Below are 25990 nucleotides of genomic sequence, written 5' to 3' on the forward strand. Positions count from 1 at the left end.
TACATATTATTTAGTCATAATGAAGTACTGCATGTTTGGATGGTTTATAGGCTTGCTGGGCAATTCTCATTTTATCTCTAAGATAAGAAATTAGCAAAATCATCTTATAGTCTTGTCAGTACAGAGCTTCAAACAAATAAGAACTGAAAAGCTAAAAATCGACTCAACTTTGATTGCCTCTCTAGTGTATGTTTTCTGACACTTGGTTAGGGGTGTCAGGTTGGTTTACAGAGATTTGGAAGGATGGACTAATTGCAGCTCATGCAGGCAGGATATATCAGGCTCCTGTCTTCTTGTGGCAAGAATTTGAAACAACAGACTAGTTTACAGCTCAGATGCAGCTCAAGCAGACAGATCTTTTATTAGACAATGAATGGTACACTCCTGAGAGGAGGGAGTACCTGACCCTGAAGGAGTGGCCACGATCCCTCTTGACTTTTCCTGTTTAATCCTTCCCATCTTCTCCTCTTGTTTCTGCCCTGTGCGAGGTAGGGCTTGTACCAGCCACCAATCAGGAAAAGGAATGCAAATAGACGTATGCTCAAGGCTGGCTGACAGTTGCAAGTTACATAACAGTAGGCTTTATTGCACATGACTTTCCCATAATTTAGTCTGTTATAATCAGATGGATATACGTATAGAATATTTATGAGCCCTTAATGGGCCCCTGGCTGCCTAAGGTCCCTTGGGGACACGTCTGTGCGTCAAGGGCACTGTGTGCTGGACCTGGAGAAGCCCCTGGGGTTAGTTTCATCCACTGCGTGCCTAGAGTGCTGGTGCAGCAGTTGGGAAAGTCTCTGGTTATTTCTGTAGCAAATCTGTGAGCTTGCCTGGGCATGTCTGGGGCGAGATTTAGAGATCAGCTTGCATCCCTTTAGGCTAGGCCATCCCTTGTTGCTAGTGCCTAACTCCCTATCTGACATTACTGTGTATGAGAAGCAAAACAAAACAAACTGTAGCAATGGGTTTTTCTTTATTTTATGCAGAAAGAGTTGCAGCAGTGAATGTTAAATGCCACAGGCATTGAAAGTTGTCCTTTGGGATGCTTCAGACAGAACTTCAGGGAGTCACAGGTGACCAGTCACACTGTGTTTTTTTCCCCTTAACATTACTGGCATTTAACTGAAATCACAAATTAATCAGTATACACTTTTTAATTTTATTTTGAATTGTCTTCTTACAAAGCCATTACAGGGTATGTTTGCATTTAGTACAGGAGTGTGTTTTAATAGGCCGCTGTGTGATTTTTTTTTTCTTTCCTCTTATGGATGCACTTTTTGGAAAATGGTCTGTTCTCACCTGCTCAGGCTGCTAGCAGATTGCTGGGAGTACAGCAGAAAGGGGATCAGAGGTTACCTAGACAGGTCCCAGAAGCAAAGTTTCTATGTTTTCTCTACATCTTGATAGTCAGGAATGGCATATGTAACTAGTTGAAACTGCTTCTTAAGAAATCAGAGCTGGAGCAAATGCTTAAATTTTCCTCAGCACTGTAGGTGGGGTTGTGACAGAAGCATCAGTGTTTAAAGCCCAGAGATCTCTGAGCAGGCAGGCCAGAGAGCATCCACAGGGCCTGCCCACCCACCAGCCCCTCTTTCCTGGAACACCTGTCATTCCTGCTTCTCTCATCCTCTCCCTACTCACCCAGCCCCGCCTGGAGTCAGTAATATGTCTCCTGTGAACTTGCTGCTGCTGTTCAGTTGTTAAATTGTTTCTGACTCTTTATGATCCCGTGGACTGCAGTATGCCAGGCTTTCTTGTCCTTCACTATCTCCTGGAGTTTGCTCAGATCCGTGTCCATTGAGTCAGTAATGCTATCCAACCATCTCATACTCTGCTTTCCGCTTATCCTTTTGCCTTCAATCTTTCCCAGCATCAGGGTCTTCTCCAGTGAGTAGGCTTTTCACATCAGGTGTCCAAACTATTGGAGTTTCAGCTTCAGCATCAGTCCTTCCAATGACTATTCAGGGTTGATTTCCTTTAGGATTGACTGGTTTGATCTCCTTGCAGTCCAAGGGACTCTCAAGAGACTTCTCCAGCGCCACAATTCAGAGGCGTCAACTCTTCGGCACTCAGCCGTCTTTATGGTCCAGTTCTCACATCCATACGTGGCTACTGGAAAAACAATAGCCCACCAGGCTCCTGTGTCCATGGAATTCTCCAGGCAAGAACACTGAAGTGGGTAGCCAATCCCTTCTCCAGGGGATCTTCATGACCCAGAGATCAAGCCTGGGTCCATCTGAGTCACCAGGGAAGCCTCTTCTGTGAATTAAGATGCATTTAAGTGAGGGAAAAAACACACAGAGCTTGTTAAGATCCATTTGAGACAATGTAATGGAGATCTTGAAGGGAAACTTCCCTTGGTGACAGTTTCAATTTATCCATTTACTTAACTTGACATATAGATGCCCTGGAGATGGGTGGGTCTCTTCACTTCAAATTAACCCATTTGACATTGGTCCCTTGGGTATTTCTCTGCTCTGAATCTTGTTGAAAGTTGAGGAAGGCATGAAATTATTTTTCTTTTCAGCTCTGGGTAATTTCCCTCTCAGCACAAAGCTGACAGTCTTTATGACAGTTCATGCCCCGTGGTCACCAGGAGCAGGGGTCATTGTCTTTGTGGTCAGTGACCAGGATAATTAAGGCCCCAGCTGAAAGTTTCCTGTTCAACCTTTCCTCTCCTCCAAAGACACAAGTCACTGCCTGTGTCTGAGCCGACCAAAGGTGGGGGAAGCAGTCACACAGGAGTAAGTGGGGACAAACCTCCCAATATATCTGCCGATTGTTTGCTGGTTTAGTCCCTGAGTCTTGTTCAGCTCTTCGGGACCCCATGGACTCTAGCCTGCCAAGCTTCTTTGTCCATGGGATTTCCCAGGCAAGAATACTGGAGTGGGTTGCCCTTTCCTTCTCCAGAGGCTCTTCCAGACCCAGGGACCAAACCTGCACCTCCTGCATTGGCAGGTAGGTTCTTCACCACTGAACCACCCGAGAAGTCCATGTCTGCCAGTATAGCAATATTAAATACAGTCTGGCTATCAATAAACAAACAATACTGAGCAACTGACAAATCACAGAGATGTGTTCTCAGAAGGGGTAGAGAATGAAAAGGGAGCTAAGCTTTAATAAAACACCCTCATCAGAACCTAAAATGGTTGTTTCTTCTTTGCAAAGCAGAGACGGTAACACCAGTCTTACTTGCAGGGTGCGTGTCAAGTAACACTTGGAGTGTCTGGGAGGGTCCTTAGCACATCCCATGCTTATGAGAAGTTTTGGCTACTTCATTTTCTCTCGTTTATCTCGTTTATTGCAGAGCAGTGGTTCAGCTCTACTGGTCAGTAAGACTGCTCGGGGCTCCCTCGCAGTGTTCAGGTTGTATTTGTGTATTTCCCACTTTTCCCAGTGATTAGAAAAAGAGGCAATCACTGTGGTGGGATATGTGAATGAGCAAAGTGCAGTAGCTCACATCATCCCCCAGCAGGTGTCTGGGGATTACCCCGTGGCTGCGTTATCTAAGGGAAATGAATTGCCCCACGGCACAGGGGATTCTGCAGTTTCATTACTTTAGCAGAGTACCTACTTAATCAAATAGCTTCATTTGCATACCAGTAGCACCTCCTCACCACAGGTAAGGGATATGAAGTGTTCAGGGTCGATTACCTGCAGATGTTGAAGACTGGTTGACAGGGATGTAGATGTATCTGTGAGAGAGGCTGGTCCCAAGGCAGCACGCTGGCAACATGCTGGTACTTTTCAGTCTCTTGTGCTTCTGTGCATGTGATGCTCATAACATGTTAATGATACTTCCTGACTTCAAAAGATATTAAAAATGACACCGAAAGATTGTGAAGTTTTTTTAAAAAAGTGTATCATCAGTACACCCTTTGATACTAATATAAGTCAGAATACAGGACATTTAATAGTTTCTCAGAGATTTAAAAGGATTCATATAAAATTTTGTAAGTAGAACCTCTAAGTTAAAATGACAGCTAAATGTCAACACCTAATACTTGACTTACTTTGGTTACAAAATTATAGGCAATTGCCGAGTAATGTTACTTGGGACTATTAGTTAACCCTCAGCTAGAACTCAGAGGGACTTCTCATTCATCAGATATTAGTTGGGACCTTTGCACAAATGAGTAGAATTAGCAGGAAGGTGTTGGGTGATGATCAGTCCTGCAATTAAAGACAGAGACAGATTGAGAAACTTTCACAGGTTGTAGAACACCAAGGAGACAGGTGACTAAATGCAACACAGGATCCTGGAACAGAAAAAGTGAGTTAGCAGGAAAACCGGAGACGTCAACATAAAGTTTATCATTTCTTTAACCTTGTACCAGTGTTCATAGCTTAGTTTTGATCAAAGTGCCATGGTGATGTCAGAAGTTAACATTAGGAGACATTAGGTAAAAAGTAGATAGAAATTCCCTACCATCTTTGCAACTCTTTTGTAAATCTGAAATTATTTCAAAATAGAAAGTTAAAAAATGTATTACAGAACAACTAAAAATGTGGCATATTTAAGATTCTGGATCAAAGGAAAAGATACTATGCTTGTGGCACAGTGAGAAGAAAATTTATAATATTGGAACAAAGATTTACTACAGGAAATGAGGAAGTCACAGAAAGAATCTGTAAGCTTTAGACTTAACTAAGGGTTATACATGTTAAGTTACACTTAACTAAGAGTTATAATCTTAACTAAGAGTCATAACAGTTTCAGTAAACAGGGTGTGGATGTTAATAATTGCCCTTAATACAAAGATAATAAATGTTGCCTACAGTATCAGGCTTTGTTATGAGAGTCTCAAATTAGGTATAAGAATAATGGGAAAAATTTTTTAAAGTTACTTTTTTCATGTTAGGGATTGTTTACATGACACTTTGTTTTCTATACATGGATAATTAGCAAAATATCAGTTCTGTTTCCCAATTTTATATTGCATACTAATTTAAATGAACAAAATGTATTATAATATGATATCTAAATCCAAATTAAAAACTCATGTTTCTGATAAGTGGAAGAACAAAATATACCAATAATACATTCTCAGAAATCTGTAATTCTTTGGTTTCTTACCAGCACTGGAAAAAACAAAGTGCAGTGATTTCTACTCTGCACCTATTTTCATCAATATGCAAGAAACTCCTTATCATTAGCCTCCTCTGGATTCTCATTCATCCTACCTCCTGCCTGTTCAGAACTCTCGCTCCCCACACAGAAATTAATTTCATCTTCACCACTCCCATGTTGCCTTTCAAGTTATTCTTTGAATTGTTCTCAAGTTATTCTTTCTATTATGAGTCTGTGAGCACTTTGAATGCAGGGCTATGCCATAAACATCTTTGTTATCCCAGTTCTCAACACTGTAGTTCTCATGTTAGGAATCCAGAATTAAGGTTTTCTAATTCTGCCATGGTCTGGGTATTCTCCTTATGGCCAACAGAGGGCAAGTCATGCATTAAAGCCAACGAACACACTAGTTCCAAGCTCTGATGTTGTCCTGTTGTCCACCTGTTATATTAAGCACTTTCACTGAGTGGGACCCCCAAACTCCAAAGAGTCAGGGGCTATGGACAATCCAGTTAATAAAAGCTTCATTCATTTGCACTTAACTTGTGTTTTTATTTTTTGTTTGTATAAGTTTGTGTAATTATGAGACATTATATAAGAAAGAATTTGAAACTATGATTTTTATTTATTTTTATTTTTTCATTTGTTTTTATTAGTTGGAGGCTAATTACTTCACAACATTTCAGTGGGTTTTGTCATACATTGACATGAATCAGCCATAGAGTTACACGTATTCCCCATCCCGATCCCCCCTCCCACCTCCCTCTCCACCCGACTCCTCTGGGTCCTCCCAGTGCACCAGGCCCGAGCACTTGTCTCATGCATCCCACCTGGGCTGGTGATCTGTTTCACTATAGATAATATACATGCTGTTCTCTTGAAACATCCCACCCTTGCCTTCTCCCACAGAGACCAAAAGTCTGTTCTGTACTTCTGTGTCTCTTTTTCTGTTTTGCATATAGGGTTATCATTACCATCTTTCTAAATTCCATATATATATGTTAGTATGCTGTAATGTTCTTTATCTTTCTGGCTTACTTCACTCTGTATAATGGGCTCCAGTTTCATCCATCTCATTAGAACTGATTCAAATGAATTCTTTTTAATGGCTGAATAATATTCCATGGTGTATATGTACCACAGCTTCCTTATCCATTCGTCTGCTGATGGGCATCTAGGTTGCTTCCATGTCCTGGCTATTATAAACAGTGCTGCGATGAACATTGGGGTGCACGCGTCTCTTTCAGATCTGGTTTTCTTAGTGTGTATGCCCAGAAGTGGGATTGCTGGGTCATATGGCATTTCTATTTCCAGTTTTTTAAGAAATCTCCACACTGTTTTCCATAGTGGCTGTACTAGTTTGCATTCCCACCAACAGTGTAAGAGAGTTCCCTTTTCTCCACACCCTCTCCAGCATTTATTGCTTGCAGACTTTTGGATAGCAGCCATCCTGATTGGCGTGTAATGGTACCTCATTGTGATTTTGATTTGCATTTCTCTGATGATGAGTGATGTTGAGCATCTTTTCATGTGTTTGTTAGCCATCTGTATGTCTTCTTTGGAGAAATGTCTGTTTAGTTCTTTGGCCCATTTTTTGGTTGGGTCATTTATTTTTCTGGAATTGAGCTTCAGGAGTTGCTTGTATATTTTTGAGATTAATCCTTTGTCTGTTGCTTCATTTGCTATTATTTTCTCTCAATCTGAGGGCTGTCTTTTCACCTTGCTTATAGTTTCCTTTGTTGTGCAAAAGCTTTTAAGTTTCATTAGGTCCCACTTGTTTATTTTTGCTTTAATTTCCAATATTCTGGGAGGTGGGTCATAGAGGATCCTGCTGTGATTTATGTCAGAGAGGGTTTTGCCTATGTTCTCCTCTAGGAGTTTTATAGTTTCTGGTCTTACATTTAGATCTTTAATCCATTTTGAGTTTATTTTTGTGTATGGTGTTAGAAAGTGTTCTAGTTTCATTCTTTTACAAGTGGTTGACCAGTTTTCCCAGCACCACTTGTTAAAGAGGTTGTCTTTTTTCCATTGTATATCCTTGCCTCCTTTGTCGAAAATAAGGTGTCCATAGGTTCGTGGATTTATCTCTGGGCTTTCTATTCTGTTCCATTGATCTATATTTCTGTCTTTGTGCCAGTACCATACTGTCTTGATGACTGTGGCTTTGTAGTAGTGTCTGAAGTCAGGCAGATTGATTCCTCCAGTTCCGTTCTTCTTTCTCAAGATTACTTTGGCTATTCAAGGTTTTTTATATTTCCAAACAAATTGTGAAATTATTTGTTCTAGTTCTGTGAAAAATACCGTTGGTAGCTTGATAGGGGTTGCATTGAATCTATAGATTGCTTTGGGTAGAGTAGCCATTTTGATAATATTGATTCTTCATGAACTTGGTATGTTTCTCCATTTGTTTGTGTCCTCCTTGATTTCTTTCATCAGTGTTTTATAGTTTTCTATGTATAGGTCTTTCGTTTCTTTAGGTAGATATACTCCTAAGTATTTTATTCTTTTTGTTGCAATGGTGAATGGTATTGTTTCCTTAATTTCTCTCTCTGTTTTCTCATTGTTAGTGTATAGGAATGCAAGGGATTTCTGTGTGTTAATTTTATACCCTGCAACTTTACTATATTCGTTGATTAACTCTAGTAATTTTCTGGTAGAGTCTCTAGAGTTTTCTATGTAGAGGATCATGCCATCTGCAAACAGCGAGAGTTTCTCTTCTTCTTTTCCTATCTGGATTCCTTTTACTTCTTTTTCTGCTCTGATTGCTGTGGCTAAAACTTCCAAAACTATGTTGAATAGTAGTGGTGAGAGTGGGCACCCTTGTCTTGTTCCTGATTTCAGGGGAAATGCTTTCAATTTTTCACCATTGAGGGTAATGCTTGCTGTGGGTTTGTCATGTATAGCTTTTATTATGTTGAGGTATGTTCCTTCTATTCCTGCTTTCTGGAGAGTTTTAATCATAAATGAGTGTTGAATTTTGTCAAAGGCTTTCTCTGCATCTATTGAGATAATCATATGGTTTTATCTTTCAATTTGTTAATGTGGTGTATTACGTTGATTGATTTGCGGATATTAAAGAATCCTTGCATTCCTGGGATAAAGCCCACTTGGTCATGGTGTATGATTTTTTAAATATGTTGTTGGATTCTGTTTGCTAGAATTTTGTTAAGGATTTTTGCATCTATGTTCATCAGTGATATTGGCCTGTAGTTTTCTTTTTTTGTGGCATCTTTGTCTGGTTTTGGAATTAGGGTGATGGTGGCCTCATAGAATGAGTTTGGAAGTTCACCTTCTTCTGCAATTTTCTGGAAGAGTTTGAGTAAGATAGGTGTTAGCTCTTCTCTAAATTTTTGGTAGAATTCAGCTGTGATGCCATCTGGTCCTGGGCTTTTGTTTGCTTGCTAGAAGATTTCTGATTACAGTTTCGATTTCCTTGCTTGTGATGGTTCTGTTAAGATCTTCTATTTCTTCCTGGTTCAGTTTTGGAAAGTTATACTTTTCTAAGAATTTGTCCATTTCTTCCAAGTTGAAACTATGATTTTTATAAATTTCATTTACGATACTATTCTTCCAGGTTAATAAAAATTTCAAAGATTTCTCCATCTTTACCATTTTTCTTTTTTTCTATTCCCCACAAAAAGGAGCCGGTGGTTGGTCGCCTCTTGTGTCAAATCAATACCAGTGGCTGCAGATTGACCTTGGAGAGAGAATGGAGGTCACAGCCGTGGCCACCCAGGGAGGGTACGGGAGCTCCGATTGGGTGACCAGCTACCTCCTGATGTTCAGTGACGGCGGGAGGAGCTGGAAGCAGTATCGCCGAGAGGAGAGCATCTGGGTATGTGCGTCTATTGAAAAGCATTCTGTCAGAGTATGAACTATGACAGTTACAACATTTTGCTGCCCATCTGTCAGGTCAAGTACAGAAACAGAGCCCCTTAAATTACTCAAAAATATTCCCACGGAATGTAAGGCACATGTGACATTTTAGAATACACTGTCTCTGTATAATTTATGAAATAAGTAAAAAGTAAAACAATGTAGGGGAAATGTCTTCCCTTTATTTCTTTAAATGTGTGTAGTCTAAGGTTTAAATAAATCACATACAACTCACTTTATTTTTGTTTAATATCAGGTACAATAGTTTGTATTGGCTGAGCATTTTTTAATTAAAGCATATTCATTTATTTTCCTGTGCCCTCTGATAAATCGAAATTTCTAAAAGACTCAGAGCATTTAAAGATTGATGTAATGGAGGGTCTTTCCGTGGAGGACTTCTTGAGGCACGTGTTGAATTCCTGCTCCAACAGGAACTTGAGCACCATGTGGCTGCTTGCAATTTATGGACAATATATGGTTAGGGTTCTTTGATCATAACTACTTTAATTTACATCAGAGACATAGTTTCTATTTTGATCACATATTCATCCTCCTTTTAGAAGAATTAAGTTTTGTTTGCTTAACTTTTGGAATTTTAAAATATATATAACTGACTACATAGTTACGATTTCATATCTTTACATCACAGTTTGCTCCAAGTGAAAAGTTTCAAAAGTAGAGTGTTGCAAAAAAGATCCACCCAGGGTTTGCAATTGGGTGATGGGGCAACTAATGGGGGGGGGGGTGTGTGGCCTGAAGAAGATTTGTCAAATGGAGACAAAATGACTTTTTTTCTTCTTATTAAAAATGTAATTTAGGAATTTGGAGGAGCAAGGAATGAACTGTTGGTGTTTAATGAGGACAGGGTTTCAGTTTGAGAAGATGAGAAGTGCTGGTGGTGGCCATGGTTGCACAGCAGCGTGAATGTTAATGGCTAGAATTGTGCATTTCAAAACGTCTAAAGGGCTAAACGTTACATTATATATATTTTACCACAATAAAAATATAAGTGTGTCTTCTATTTAACTTAGTCTAAGGATGTTGTGTAACTTAAATTTTTTTTTTTCTGAATTGTCATGGTAAGAGGAAAGATGTCAGCTAAAAACCCATTATCAATAAGGCTAATAGGCAACACAGTGATAATATTTGTTGGGTAACAAATTGCCCTCGTTTGAGTTTCCTTAGACACTAAAGTTATGTTAAGACCTAATAGATTGTCTACTTAATTTTTTTTTTTGTCTCTGGAGCGCTTATTATTAAGTTTGTTAGTAAATGTTGATGTAAATTGAATCAAGAAGAACTCGTTAATTATCTAACATTAATTAAAAGAATAAAATGGGAAGGAATTTGTGAGTGATTTTAGGGCTGCCTGACAAAGTTTCCAAACAAGCAGTTGCCATGTATATGATTGGGAGCAGTTATTAGTATTGTGCTAATTCTAAGAGCACCAAGTCCAAACCAGAGTTAGTTCAGTTCAGTCACTCAGTCATGTCCAACTCTATGCAGCCCCATTGACTGCAGCGTGCCAGGCCCTCCTGTCCATCACCAGCTTCTGGAGTTTACTCAAACTCATGTCCATTGAGTTGGTGATGGCATCCAACCATCTCATCCTCTGTCATCCCCTTATCCTCCCACCTTCAATCTTTCCCAGCGTCAGGGTCTTTTCAAGTGAGTCAGTTCTTTGCATCAGGTGGCCAAAATATTGGAGTTTCAGCTTCAACATCAGTCCTTCAAGTGAATATTCAGGACTGACTTCCTTTAGAATAGACTGGTTGGATTTCCTTGCAGTCCAAGGGACTCTCAAGAGTCTTCTCCAACACCACAGTTCAAAAGTATCAATTCCTTGGCACTCAGTTTTCTTTATACTCCAACTCTCACATCCATACATGACTACTGGAAAAACCGTAGCCTTGACTAAACAAACATTTGTCCACAAAGTAATGTCTCTGATTTTTAATATGCGGTCTAGGTTGGTCATAACTTATCCAAGGAGTAAGCATCTTTTAATTTTCATGGATGCAGTGACCATTTGTAGTGATTTTGGAGCCCCTCAAAATGAAGTCTGTCACTGTTTCCATTGTTTCCCCATCTATTTGCCATGAAGTGATGGGTCCAGACACCATGATCTTAGTTTTCTGAATGTTGAACTTTAAGCCAACTTTTTCATTCTCCTCTTTCACTTTCATCAAGAGGCTCTTTGTTCTTTTTCACATTCTGCCATAAGGGTGGTATCATCTGCATATCTGAGGTTATTGATATTTCTCCCAGCAATCTTGATTCCGGCCTGTGCTTCCTCCAGCCCAGCATTTTGCATGATGTACTCTGCATATAAGTTAAATAAGCATGGTGACAATATACTGCCTTGATGTACTCCTTTTCCAATTTGGAACCAGTCTGTTGTTTCATGACCAGTTCTAACTGTTGCTTCCTGACCTACTTACAGATTTCTCGAGAGGCAGGTCAGGTGGTCTAAGATCAGTATTATTTACGAGTAAGCAGGTTTAACTGTATAGCACAGGGAATTTTGCTCAATATTATGTGGCAGCCTGGCTGGGAGGGCAGTTTAGGGGCGAAAGGATACGTGTGTATCTATGGCTGAGTTCTTTACTGTCTGCCTGAAACTATCACAACATTGCTAATTGGCTATGCTCCAATATGAAATAAAAAGTTTTTTTTTTTAAAGAAAAAGTTAAATGAAGCATCTACTTATAAAGAGAAACTTTCTTCAAAATTGCATATTATTTTTCAAAATTAGGTAACTAATAGTTGTGTTTATTCTCTCAGTCATAACCAACTCTTTGTTGCCCATGGACTGTAGCCTGCCAGGCTCCTCTGTCCGTGGGATTTCCCAGGCAAGAATACTGGAGTGGATAGCCATTCCTTTCTGCAGAGGATCTTCCTGACCCAGGGATCAAGCCCTCTTCTCCTGCATTGCAGGTAGATTCTTTACTGTCTGACCCTTCAGGGTGCCTGCTTATTCTTAGTTGTGTGATTAAGGTTTATGTTTTTGCCACCTTCAACTCCGTTTGATTGAGAAAGTGTGAAAATTCTTATTTCTCAGTTAATCAGGTTCTAGGGGAACCACATCTAAGCATCACCTTCTGTCAGTCTGTTTAATGATCAAGGGCCCTGTGGAAGTAGGGTCAAGAATGGTGGTGTTGTTAATCCTAGACCATGCAGGTGAGGACAGAAGGATCCCCCAGACCTATGCATCGTGCCACATGGAGAAGCCTGGTGAGGTAGCCTGCCTCCCACTCCTGAACTTGTGTAAACAGAGACCTGCCTGCCCGGCCTGTGTCCCCAGCACTTCATGGCGCCTGGGTCTGAGCAGAAAGTTGGCCAATGTTTGCTGAGTTATTGAAGGAGTGGACTCTCTCTTCTGGCAGGTGGCCTTTCTAGAGGTCCCTGCTCTGTGCTTCTCTGCAGCCCGCTGTCCCAGCTCGCAGCCCTTGGTCCTTGAAGGTCCAGTGCAGGCGTTTCTCCTCTCTTACATCTTTAGTTCCTTTAGGAATGGGGCTCATCCTTGCATTTTCAGCATTCATTATCATGGGTTAAGTGAATTCACCTCTTACTCTGGGCCCACTGTACACAATTGGCATTGACAGCAGTAAGTCTTACTACTTGATAGTTATGAATTATACTTTCAGTTACTTTAAAAACATGAGGCACAGTGAACCACCCTTATCATGAGTCTTGGGAATGGGCCAGCCTTGCAAGCAGACCTTCAGATGGTAGCAGTCAGAACTTCCCTGCTGACTCTTCTGTGTCCATGCTCACTTACTTCCCTGTGGGTGTAGGGCTGCAGCGCTGCAGGCTGTTAGCTGGAGACTGGTCTTTGCTCCCAGGGGTCTCCTGCCTCCCTTATGCTTTCTGTGTGGCCTGCTCTTGCAGCAGCAGGTCAAGTGCCTTTCTCCTTTAAATCTCTCCGTGTTCTTGTTCTCTGTCTGCTTCATCTCTCTGATTTCCTCTTCTTCTGGCTGGAGAAAGTTCTCTACTTTAAAGGCTCCTGTGGTTAAACTGGGTCAGTTTGGGTAATCCAGGACAGTCTTCCTAACCTTAATCCTGTCTGCAGAGTCGCTTTTGTCATGCAAAGTCATATGTTCCCAGTTCCAGGCATTAGGGCCTGGACATCTTTGGGGCCATTCTGCCCACCCTAAGGTATTTGCACATCTCTGGTTTTTTTCTTTCTGCATTTGGTATCCTTTCCCATCAAACACATTCTCACTGGATCTGAAGATGTTTTCCAAAGCCATATGGAGTCTTGCTGCTGGGGTATCTGAGCACGAGCTCACAGTTAGTATTTCATGGATGGTCCCCAGAAGAAGCTACTGCCGCGTCCTCACTGATGCAGTTCTCATCCACAGCAGTGTCCCCAGCTTGTGGCCTCTCTGAGGCAACCTTGACCCCTCGGAAGAAAGACCATGTACAGGCTTTCTTCTTAGGCCTCCTTCTACATGTTAAAAAGAAGAAGTCCAAGTCAAGCACTCCTTCTCTGGCTGTAAAAGTTTTGCGGATGTTCTCCCTGTCTTAATTTTTAAAGGACTTTTCTTCTTCTTCTGCATCTATTACTGTTTGTACAAACTTTGTCCACTGACACAGGTTAACTGTTTCATTTGTAATTCCAAATTCCAAAAACTCTGGGAAAAGTTTTATCCTAATTCCTTATTTAAAATGGACATTAGATGATAGTAAGACAAAAGGTCTTTGCTTATGTTGATTTGGGCAAGTTGTCCATATGGTTTCCCATATGTTTGGAATATTAATTAATATGTGAAATGCAATGTATACTTCCCTACATTCTCCAAATTATAAAACTGAGACATAGCTGGCCCTGAAATCTTTGACTAAGGAATTTGAGGATTTCAGCTGTAATCACTGAAGGTTAGTGATCCAACTTTATTGATTTTTTAAAAAAGAAATTATATTCTTTACTGGTGATATGTTTCACAGTAATATTTTTGATGAGTGACTGCTTCCATGTCTAAGTTAGATTTCTGTGTGAAAATAACCAAATAAATTAAGTACTCAGAACTGCAAAATACACTTTAGAAGGATTGTATTTGAATGAAATACAGGACTGTGTCTTAAATGAAGGTAAAATTATTGCCATTTCTAGCCAAATGGTGTCCTGCTTCTCAGGACACACACACTCTTTTGATGTGCAGAGTAAATGTCCTCATGTGAAATGCAGTGGAAGAGATCTCACTGAAAAAAAAAAAAGGTGAGAAAAGGGGTTCATTTCCTATACGATGTGAACAAGCATGGTTTACATCAGTCCCCTGGGAAACCAGGTGGCCTGACAAGGCTTGACGCTGAACATTCATAGGGCTTAGAAGATGTGTTTGCAAGTTCAGTCCAACTGAATCAGAAAATGGCCAGAGTCTTAGGATGCTGAGGGTCATAGACCAGCCTGGAAGTGAGCAATACAGCAGATCAGTGATCACTGGCAAAGTTCAGTAACGTTTATTTTATTTTTATAATTAAGTTAGTTTATTCATTTTTGACTATTTGAGTTATTAATTTTAGGCTGCGCTGGGTCTTCATCGCTGCGTGGGCGTCTCCGGCTGCTGTGAGCAGTGGCTCCTCCTCCTCGCACGGCGTGGTGCTGGGGCTTTCGTAGGTGCTGGCCTGTGGCCTCGGCGCTTGTGGCACGCCTGGGCGTCGCTGCTCCCTGGCGTGTGGGATCTTCCCAGACTAGGGACCAAGCCCGTGTCCCCTGCGTTGGCAGGCAGATTCTTAACCTCTGGACCACCAGGGAATTCCCAGTAATGTCTGTTTTCTGCTTTCCCCTGAGAATAAATCAACCAATACGTATCGACCTACTGTGATTCCTGGATTCAGACAAGAGTTTTGTGGGGCAGTCCTCGTGAGTCAGGATTCTTGTCTGTAGGCTGATGTCAGCGCGGAGTTCCCTGGGGCCTTCTGGACCAGGCTGGGGAGAGCTGTGGGCTCCATCCACTCTCCTGCTCTGAGGCTGTGGTCTGTGAGCGTGCCTGCTGGGCAGCAGAGGTCCATGGGTGGGCAGCCTAAAGCTCCGATGGTACTCCAGGTGGAGGTCAGGGCTCCAGCTCCGTCGCTGCCTCCCTGGCCATCTGTGCGGTCTTCCTGGGGCTCCGGCACAGACTCTGACCAGTTATCTCGCTCAGGCGACCAGCCTGCCCTGAGTTTGCCTCTTCTCCCTCTCACTTCCATGTGGTGGGGACAGCGGGCCGACTCTGTGAAAGCCAGACCGAAGCACCCTCTCCTGCCAGCTGACCGTGGCTCACAGCTTCCTTTGCAGCGGCGTCCTTTGTCAAGGCTCGTCGGGCCCGTGACCCCTGGGTCCCTGCTCAGCCTTGGGCACCTTTCCTCCTGGAGGCTGTTTTTGCTTCTCTCTTACTTTGGCTTCACTCTCATCTCTATTTCTCCCTCTTTTCTTCTCTCCTTCTGTTCTTTCTTTATTTTTTCATCTATCATTAAATATTTTTCTCCTTATTTCTCTCTTCTCTCTCCACTTCCCCCTATATTCTCCCTCCTTTCTGTATTGCTACAAACTCTAGAGAATCAACTCAAATCAGTCTAGGTACTCGGGAATCCAGCGACCTGAGAAGGGGAGGATTTAGCTGGGTCTCTGGCATGGTTGTAACTAAGTATCAGCCTGACCTTGGGCCTTCTGTGAACTGGCTTCTGGTATTCATTTTTTCCTGTACTGGCTCAGAAATCTGAGGAAGCACACTGACTTATGTGGCTCTGGTTGAGGGTCGTCTCAGATCCTATGGCCTGTGGCCAGAGAAAGAGCTGGTCTGATCAGGACAGCTCTCAGACTACCCTGCACCAAGCCCCGAAGCCCTGGGTTGGTAGGTGGGGCCACACAAGGACTTCATGTCCACCCTGGCGGGGGCACTCAGGAGGAAGAGATGTTGGAGGGCCATATTATCACACTTTTTGTTTGCTTTTTTTTTTGTCTCTCACTGTCTCCCCATGACCTTTGCTTTCTTTTCTATTTCTCTGGTTTCCTCTTCTCACACATCTTATCTGTCTACTCCTCTCTTTCCCATTTTCTCTACAAAAGAAAGGACCTAGACTGCTATGGGTCCTGCTACTCAGCAGGTGGCCAATGGACCAGCAGCATCACTTAATAGATCTTGATAGAAATATGGACTTTCAGCCCCCACCCAAATATATTGAATAGAATCTGCATTTTAACAAGATGACCAGGTGATTCCAGTGCAGTTTAGACTGTGAAAAGGACAGACTGGAGTGACCCAAGTCCCATCTGTGGGGAAAATTGTTTTGCACCTTGGCCGACTCTCCGGCTTCCTGGGTCAGAGGGGACTGCGCTCCTGCGTGAGGATGCAGCTCACCCGCCCATGTGTTAGCCTGGGCAGGCGACGCTTCTGTAACAAGACCTCGGGGCCCTGCTTCAGTACGCTTTGCTGCAGGGCATCCTCCTCATCCCTGAGAGTCCCCAGCCTCACGGGGTGAGGCCCAGGCATTTTTTCATTGTTACCAGTAAATAACAAGTGGTTAAAGTTAGTCCCGATTTTGAAAACTGTAATATATCCTGAATCTCTACACTCCGCATTTGTTAGAGGTTTATTCTTCATATTAACAACTCGTCAGAACTCTAGTTCAGAAGTTACACTCTATGAATTTAAGATGAAGTTGTTGTTCGTAAGGCAGTGAACTTAGATTTTTAAGTGGATAAAGTGGATTTTTCTTCCTATGCAGGCCCTTTGCGTGAAAAAGGCATTCTTCTGAGAAAGGACTGGAAAAATATATTTGAGAAAGATAAGAAAAGAAATTATTTGAAATAAACATAAGTTCTAGTATAAATAATTCCATTTAATAGATTTCTCTTGCCTTGAAAAAATAAGTAGCAGTAGGTCCTTAAATGAATATAAAATAGAGCAAATCATTTGAAACTTTGTTCTTCTTTGGATAATTTGCAACCTAGAACACCAAGTAGACTAATTAATGAGATTAATTAATATTGATTCACAACAATCTAACAGTGTTCTAAGAGAGCAACAAAGGTGAGCCCAAGGGTGTAGGGTAGAAAAAAGACAGGGAAGTATTGGAAGCATGAGGGTTGGGCTAGAAGCCATTGGTTGGTTATATATGTACAAATATATTTATTTAAGAGAAATAACTGATGCACACATGGCAAAATATTTACCTTGTTAAAATAGATCTAGATTGTTGGGACATGTATATCTGTTTCAGCAGGGATGTTTGAAATGTTGCATAATCAAATTAATAAACCATATTGGATTCAAGTTTAAATGAATTCTGTTTACTTGGTATGAATAGAAAGATCATATGACTGTGTGTAGTTTCAAAATAAAGAGGGATAAGAGCAGTGTTGAATCAGAATAAGAAAAACTGGACTCAGACAAGGAGGAGGGTTTGTATGCAAGGAAGTAGGTACTATGCTACATGTGAAGCTCCGTCGGGAGATAGAAGGAGCGGAAATTCTCTTGACAGAGATTTCTGCTAATTCAGTCATTAACTATATGTTGGTTTATTTCAGATCTAGGTTAATACATTTATTGCTAATGAGTTAATGACTCAACAGAGCCATTCCCTGCGTCAGGTAGGTGGTTGCTCAGAAGGGTCTGCCGAGTGTACCTTGGCTGTCTGAGGCTTGTGCTAGTTCTGGACTCACTGATTTCAAGTTTGGCTCTGAGACTGGACGGTTTTGAGCACAACAGGAGCAACACTTCAGTGATTCTGTGTTGATCCTTCCACGTCCTTGGCCTTGGTGAGGACACGGCCCTCTGCTTCCTAACTGTCCACCTCATGAACGTGGAGTGCGTTGATTCCCAAGGCAGTGACTGTGTACCGTGGTCAGTCCTGTTGATTGCATTTACCATCACGGACCACAGTGGGGTTCTCTGTGCATTACCTCCCCCTCCTGGGCTCTGAGAACCATTAGGTCAGGGACTGATTGCCCCAGAAGGCCAGGCCTATTACAATTTCTCAATAAGGAGTTGTTAGACTGAGTTAAGGAAAAGTTGCAGTTCTCAAACAGACCTCAGCCCAGGTGGTTGGTTAGGTTAAAACTTAGCCAAGTGTGATGCTGCTTGTGTGATGGGAGGCTTTCAGTGCCAGGTCTAACAAGAGGCTTGGCACTTTTCTCCCACGAAGTGGTACCAGGACGATGCCCTGTTGAACCAGAGACAGAGCTAGTCCCATTTGCCTTTCACTCAGGTCTCAGTGACAAGAGAGATGAACGCTGGATTTGGTCTGTCACACTGTTCAAAGTTGGAAAATTTGAGCAGAAAAGTGAATGATCTCATCTGTGACCACGAAGTAATTGATGGGTCCCCAGAAGCCTGGGATCCAGTATAACAGCTGCTTCTTGCCAGGCTGACTGCATCCAGTGGGTGTGGAGCATCCTTCCACCCATTTGCCAATTACAGTCCTTCCCAATCTGAAAACCTTGGCTCACATCCCTTTCTCCTTCTATGAAAATTGCTTAGACCCTCCCTTCTTTTTCTACTCCTAGGGATTTTTGTTTTTATTTCTCAAGTATCACTATTCTTCTACCATATTTATTCATCTCATGCCTATTTCACATCATTTCTGACATCAGGGACTACAGTTTATTTATAACTATATCCTTTGTACAGACTTTATTGCTTTGCAAAAGTAACGATTTTACTTATCTGAATTGCCATGTGTTGTCAGGTTGAGAGGAAGGGATGTGGTGGCAAGTAGAATTTTAAATATGTAGCAGGATAAACAGCAACTCTTGAGACATCTTACAAATTACAATTTTACCTTTCATAGATTGAAGTTGTTGCAGAAGTGGTGTTATTGGAGATCTGTGTAAATTAGGGTATATTTTATGAGAAAGGTAAACGTTAAACAGTAATATGAACAGAGTATGACAGAGTTGTGGGGGAAATAGCTTTATAAGTAGAATTTTTTACCCATTTGGGAAAGAACACTGTTTTTGAGCAAGAATTTTTAAGCAGGAAAAGTATATGATGGAAAACGTCAATTTTTACCAAGAAAGGTAAAATGGCAGCTCACTCATTGAAAGGAAATGTTGCTGAGCCAACTTTTAGGAAGGTGGAAGAAAGGGCAGCTCAGGGAGCATCCTACCAGGATTTCATGGAAATTCTTCCTACTGACTGCAGTTCTGGCACTTAGCTTCATAAAATGTGTTAATACTGAGATTTGTAGGGAATGACCGTTAATGTCTACAAAGTTTACAACTTGCACACATAATACAAACATACAGAATGCACAGATACGTGTGTACTTCATGGGTGAGTTCCTGGGTCTGTAGTTTTGACATAAGAGACTCAGGTAGTTTGGTACCAGACAGTTGGGTTCTTGAGAAAATAGCATGCAGCAGCGGTGGAGTGCTTAGAGCGCCGCAGTGCTCACAGCCGCTGTGGTTTCTGCACTTCCAGTTAGAGCAGTTTTCTGCCTGTGATGCGGACCACGTTTTATAAATTTGCACAAACAGAGGCACTAATGGAATTTTTAAGTATTCATTTATTTTTGGTTGCACTGGCTCTTCGTCGTTGTGTGCGGGCTCTGCCAGTCGCAGCGCGAGGGCTCGTCTGCCGGCTCCTCCTGCTGTGTCTGCCGCGGGTCCTCCTGCTCCCGTCTGCCGGGAGTCCTCCTGCAGTGTCTGCCGCGGGTCCTCCTGCTGTGTCTGCCGGCGGTCCTCCTGCTCCCGTCTGCCGGGGCTCCTCCTGCTCGTGTCTGCCAGGAGTCCTCCTGCTCCTGTCTGCCGCCTCCTCCTGCTCCCGTCTACCGGGGCTCCTCCTGCTCGTGTCTGCCGGCTCCTCCTGCTGTGTCTGCCGCGGGTCCTCCTGCTCCTGTCTGCCGCCTCCTCCTGCAGCGGAGCACAGGCCCCGCGCACGTGGGTTTCGGGGGCGCAGCGTGTGGTCTCAGGGTTGTGACTCACAGGTGCCAGAGCGCACAGCTTTCAGTGATGGCGGCTCGTGGGCTGAATCCTGGTCCGGGGACGGAATCCGTGTCTCCTGTGTTGGCGGGCAGATTCTTATCCATTGTGCCACCAGTGTGGGACACAGTAATGAAATTTTAAAATTTTGCAAAAAGGAAGACAGGCGTTGATTTTTTTTTTTTTAGTATTAGTATTGCAGTCTCAAAATTCTGAGAAAATAAGAATTTCTGATGAGCAAACCGCAGACGTCCAGAGCCGTTATGGTTAGGACAGCAGTTGAGAAGCTGGATGCTGTTCAGTTTAATGTCTCAGACAGAAAGAAATATTGGTTCGACCAGGGGCCAGACAACTTCCCCTGTGAATGGACAGATAATAAATATTTTTGGCTTTGTAGACTGTATAGTCTTTTGTGACTGCTCAACTATGCTCTCCTGTGAAAGTAGCCACAGGTAATATGTACTAATAAATGAAGCAGTGTGGCAGTGTTCCAATAAAACTTTATTTACAAAGCCACGCAGCCAGCTGGTTCTGGACTTAGGTTGTTTCCCCCGGTCTAGTCCATTTTTAAAAAGCTATTTAAGGTGAAATGTAGGGATCCAGTATGAGAAATGAAAATTATAGCATCCATGTGACACAGTATAACCTCTCAGACTTGAACTCCACAGAACTTTTGCTAATACTCCTGCTTAGGACAGTACTTTTCAAATTGTATCCTAGAAAAAGTTTCTTTTCATTGTAAATGTATGCATGTAATTCGATGCCTTTCAGGATAAGACACAAATACTACACATCTGACCTATGATATCATTACGTAGCACTTAGCATAAAACTAAGTTTAAAAAAAAAGAATCAGTTTAAAGAAAAATGTTAAAACAATAAGAAATGCTAACCCACACTGAGTGCTTAGCAAGTGCCTGGCTCTACTTCATGGGTTTTACACATATTTATTGAATGTATCCTCACAATAGCCCTCTAACGCCCAGTTTACAGGAAAGGAAGAGTGTGAAGAGTTCAAGTTCAGTACCCTTAAGTCACAGAGCTTGTGATGTCAGAAGGTTTGAACTCCAGCTGTCTGGCCACAGGGCCCACATTCAAACCACCTCACCACAGTATGGAGGGGTCATGTTGGAGGTGGACAAAATGATGGTGCAGAGTGGGGGTCCTCTTCCTTAGGACGTGGGAAGCAGGCATGCTCAGGCAGTGCTGGTAGCATAAAATGCGTAAAATGAGTTTATGTTCAACTCATGTCTCCTGCATTGGCAGGTAGATTTCTTTAGCACTGAGCCACCAGGGAAGCCAGTTTGCCCAAAACGTGTGCCCAGAGCAGGGTCTTGAAGAGATGTTTGCACACCCATTTTATCACAGCATTGTGCACACCCTTAGAAGATGATTTCTATAAACTTAAGTGTTCAAAAGCACCCACTATTTAGAGTTCTGAAGATGACAATCCAAAAGGAGTGGTGCTATTAAATTCCATCAATATATTGTCTACACCAAGTAACAATTCTACTTCTAGGAGTTAGTCCCACCAGAATACTAGGAGATGAACAGAAAGTGCCTTTGAGAAAATTAAGTACATCGTTTATAGTCATGATCCAGGTGTCTGTCAGTCGGTGAATACATAAATACTTCATTTTATGGAATGATATAATACATGGAATTCTTTCCTTTCAAAACAAAGAAGTTACTTAATCAATCTGTCTATTTATGCCTTTAAAGGAACATTGGTTTAAAACATTATATAATTTTCATGTGTGCAACATTATCAAATACATTTACTGATAAAGAGCTTTAAGAAATATTTTTTTACATCAAGGAAAGAGTATGTATTTATTGTGCTTCCATTAGAAATTTCCAAGATGAACATATGTATACATGTGCATGCAAATATATATAGACTATTCCTGGAAGCACACAATATAAATTATGAATAGCATTTCTCACTTTGGGTAGATACGCAATGAGTATGTAATGAATGCTATTTTTCAACTACATGCATGTATTGCTGCTCAATTAGATACAAATTTTGAAAGGATTGAAGGAAAAATCATAGGAAATACAAAGTAGTATCTGAACTCTGGTAAAGAATCATTGTTCAGTTGCTAAGTCATGCCTGACTCTTTACGATCCCATGAACTGCAGCATGCCAGGCTTCCCTGTCCTTCACTATTTCTCTGAGTTTGCTCAAACTCATGTCCATTGAGTCAGTGATGCCATACAACCATCTCATCCTCTGTCACCCCCTTCTCCTCTTGCCCTCAATCTTTCCCAGCATCATGGTCTTTTCCAGTGAGTCAGCTCTTTGCATGAGGTTGCCAAAGTATTGGAGCTTCAGCCTCAGTATCAGTCCCTCCAATGAAAATTCAGGGTTGATTTCCTTTAGGATTGACTGGTTTGATCATCTTGCAGTCCAAGAGACTCTTAAGAGTCTTCTCCAGCTCCACAGTTCAAAGCATCAATTCTTTGGCACTCAGCCTTCTTCATGATTTAATGCATATCCATACATGACTGTTGGAAAAACCACAGCTTTGACTGCAAGAAGCTTTGCGGCAAAGTGATGTTTCTGCTTTTTAGTCCTGTCTTTAGTGCTGTCTAGGTTTGTCACCAACGTTTGCTGGATTATAAAGAAAGCAAGGGAATTTCAGAAAAACATCTATCTCTGCTTCATCAACTACACTAAAGCCTTTTACTGTGTGGATCATGACAAACCATGGAAAGCTCTTAGAGAGATGGAAATACCAGACCATCTCTCCTATCTCCTGAGAAACCTGTATGCGTATCAAGAAGCAACAGTTAGAACCCTGTATGGAACAACTAACTGGTTCAAGATCAAGAAAGGAGCCGACAGGGCTGTTGTGCTGTCGCCCTGTTTGTTTAACCTACACACTGAGCACGTCATGAGAAGTGCTGGGCTGGATGAGTTACAAGCCAGGATCGAGATAGGCGGGAGAAGCATCAACAGCCTCAGAGATGTGGATGATACCATTCTAATGGCAGAAAGTGAAGAGGAACTGAAGAGCCTCTTGATGAGGGTGGAGCAGAGTGAAAAAGCCAGCTGAAGACTAAATGTTAAAAAAATACCATGGCATCCAGCGCCATTAATTCATGCAGATGGAAGGGGGAAAGGTGGAAGTAGTGGCAGATATCCTCTTCTTGGGCTCCAAAATCACTGTGGATGGTGACTGCAGCCGTGAAATCAGAAGATGATTGCTTCTTGGTGGAAAAGCCATGACAAACCTAGACAGTGTGAAGAGCAGGACATTACTCTGCCGACAAAGATCCATATAGTCAAGGGTATGGTCTTCCCAGTGGTCATGTAAGTTTGTGAGAGCTGGACCATAAAGAAAGCAGAGCACTAAAGAATTGATGCCTTTGAACTGTGGTGCTGGAGAAGACTCCTGAAAGTCACTTGGACAGCAAACAAGTGGAAAAGCTTGTTTAATCAGCAAACAGATCAAATGAGTCAATCTTAAGGGAGATCAATCCTGAATATTCACTGGAGGGAATGGTACTAAAGCTGAAACTCCAGTATTGTGGTCATCTGATGCAAACAGATTACTCATTGGAAAAGACACTGATGCTGGGAAAGATCGAGGACAGAAGGAAAAGAGGGTGTCAGAGGATTAGATGGCTGGACAGCATCACTGATGCAATGACCGTGAACTTGAGCAGACTCTGGGAGATGGTGAGGGACAGGGAGGCCTGGCACGCTGCAGTCCATGAGGTGGCAAAGAGTTGGACATGACTGGCAGACTGAACAAAAACAACAACTAGTTTTGTCACAGCTATTCTTCCAAGGAGCAAGTGTCTTAATCCCCTGGCTGCGGTTAACGTCTGCAGGGATTTAGGAGCCCAAGAAAATGAAACCTGACACCGTTTCCACATTTTCCCCATCTATTTGCCATGAAGTGATAGGACCAGATGCCATGATCTTCATTTTTTGAATGCTGAAGCTTTTCCACTCTCCTATTTCACCTTCATTAAGAGGCTCTTTAGTTCCTTTTCACATGCTGCTGCTGCTAAGTCACTTCAGTCGTGTCTGACTCTGTGCGACCCCATAGACAGCAGCCCACCAGGCTCCCCCGTCCCTGGGATTCTCCAAGGCAAAAATACGGGAGTGGGTTGCCATTTCCTTCTCCAAAGCATGAAAGTGAGAAGTGAAAGTGAAGTCACTCAGTCGTGTCCGACTCCTATGGACCCCATGAACTAAGCCTACCAGGCTCCTCCATCCATGGGATTTCCCAGGCAAGAGTCCTGGAGTGGGGTGCCATCCTCTTCACATACCAGCCATTAAAGTGCATGGCATCTGCATATTTTGCTGTTATTGTTCAGTTGCCCAGTTGACTGTTGTCTGCATTCAGTTGGGTATGTCTTTCCTTTCTCCTTTTCCTTTCATGGTAAAGACTGTAACATTAAATTTACCATTCTTACCATTTTTAAGTGTACAGTTCAGTAGTGTTGAGTACAGTCATAGTGTTGTGAAACAGATCTGTACAACTTTCCATCTTGTAAAACAAACTGAGTAAGCACAGAGTTCCCTCCCTGCCCCTAGCCATTGGCAGTCCCCTTCCTACCATCTGTTTCAGTGGTTTTTGGTGCCTTAGAGTCTCCATATTAGTGGAATCCTACAGTGTTTGCCCTTTTGTGATGACTTATTTCACATATCATAGTGTTCTTTTGGTTTATCCATACTATGTGAAAGTGAAAGTTGCTCAGTCGTGTTCAGCTGTCTGTGACCCCACGGACTGTAGCCTGCCAGGCTCCTCTGTCCATGGAATTCCCCAGGTCAGAATACTGGAGTGGGAAGCTGTTCCCTTCTCCAGGGATCTTCCCAATCCAGGTATTGAACTGGGGTCTCCTGCATTGCAGGTGGATTCTTTACCAGCTGAGCCACTAGGGAAACCTGAATGTATGTGAATAGATTCTGTATCATTTTTACAGTGAATATATTCCTAATAGAGGCTTTTAGATGGTATGGATAAGAAAAAGTACTATTTCAACTTAGAGAAAACATTTTAGGTGACTTTCTCCTTTTTTAACGTGTTATTGAAATGTAGTTGATTTATAATGTGCTAATTTCTACTGTATAACAAAATGATTCAGTTATATATCTGTATATATGTATGTGTGTGTGCATACATATATATACATATATACATAAATTTATATACATATGTACATATCCCTGGGAATGGTTACCTACTCCAGTGTTCTTGCCTAGAGTATTCCATGGACAGAGGAACGTGGCAGGCTATAGTCCATGGTGTTGCAGAGGGCTGGACCCAACTAAGTAACACACACACACACACACACACACACACACACACACACACACACACACACACACACACATACACACACACACACACACACACACACACACACACACACACACACACACATATGAACATTGTTTTAGTTGTCAAGTGATGCTCAACTCTTTTGCAACCCCATGGAGTATAGCTCACCAGGCTTCTCTGTCCATGGGGATTTCCTGGACAAGAATACTGGAGTGGGTTGCCATTTCCTTTTCCAAGGGTTCTTCCCAAAACAGAGACTGAACCCGAGTCTCCTGCATTGCAGGCAGATTCTTTCCTGCTGAGCCACCAGGAAATATATATATATTTATATAATTATTTTTCATATTCTTTCCATTATTGTTTGTCACAGAATATTGAATATAGTCATGTGTGCTATGCAGTAGGACCTGGCTTCTTACCCATTCCATAGACAATAGCTTGTATCTGCTAATCTCAAGCTCCTGCTCCATCCCTCACCCACCTTCCCTGCGCTTCGGCCACCACAGTCTCTGCTCTCTATGTCTGTGAGTCTGTCTCTCTTTCATAGGTAAATTCATCATTTGTGTCATACTTTAGATTCTGCATATAAGTGTTGTCATATGATATTTGTCTTTCTCTGACTTACTTCACTTACTAGGTCCATCCATATTGCTGCAAATGACATTATTTTATTCTTTTTTTATGACTGGGTAGCATTCTATTGTATATATGCACCACATCTTTATCCATTCATTTCTTGATGATCATTTACGTTGTTTCTGTGTCCTTTGGCTATTGTAAACAGTATGCAATGAGCATTTCGGTGAATTTGTCTTTTTTAATTATAGTTTCCTC

At 42.0% G+C, this 25990-nt stretch overlaps 1 protein-coding gene across 1 annotated transcript in view; it reads left to right on the forward strand.

Moving 5' to 3' along the window:
• Window positions 1–25990, forward strand: part of LOC136148444 (contactin-associated protein-like 3) — a 216414-nt gene that overhangs the window by 45378 nt on the left and 145046 nt on the right. The window contains exon 3 of the mRNA XM_065907997.1: window positions 8713–8906. Coding sequence (XP_065764069.1) covers window positions 8713–8906 — 194 coding nt within the window. The remainder of the gene's footprint in view (window positions 1–8712; window positions 8907–25990) is intronic.

This window comes from Muntiacus reevesi, chromosome 17 (genome assembly GCF_963930625.1).
Source record: "Muntiacus reevesi chromosome 17, mMunRee1.1, whole genome shotgun sequence".
Taxonomy (NCBI): domain Eukaryota; kingdom Metazoa; phylum Chordata; class Mammalia; order Artiodactyla; family Cervidae; genus Muntiacus; species Muntiacus reevesi.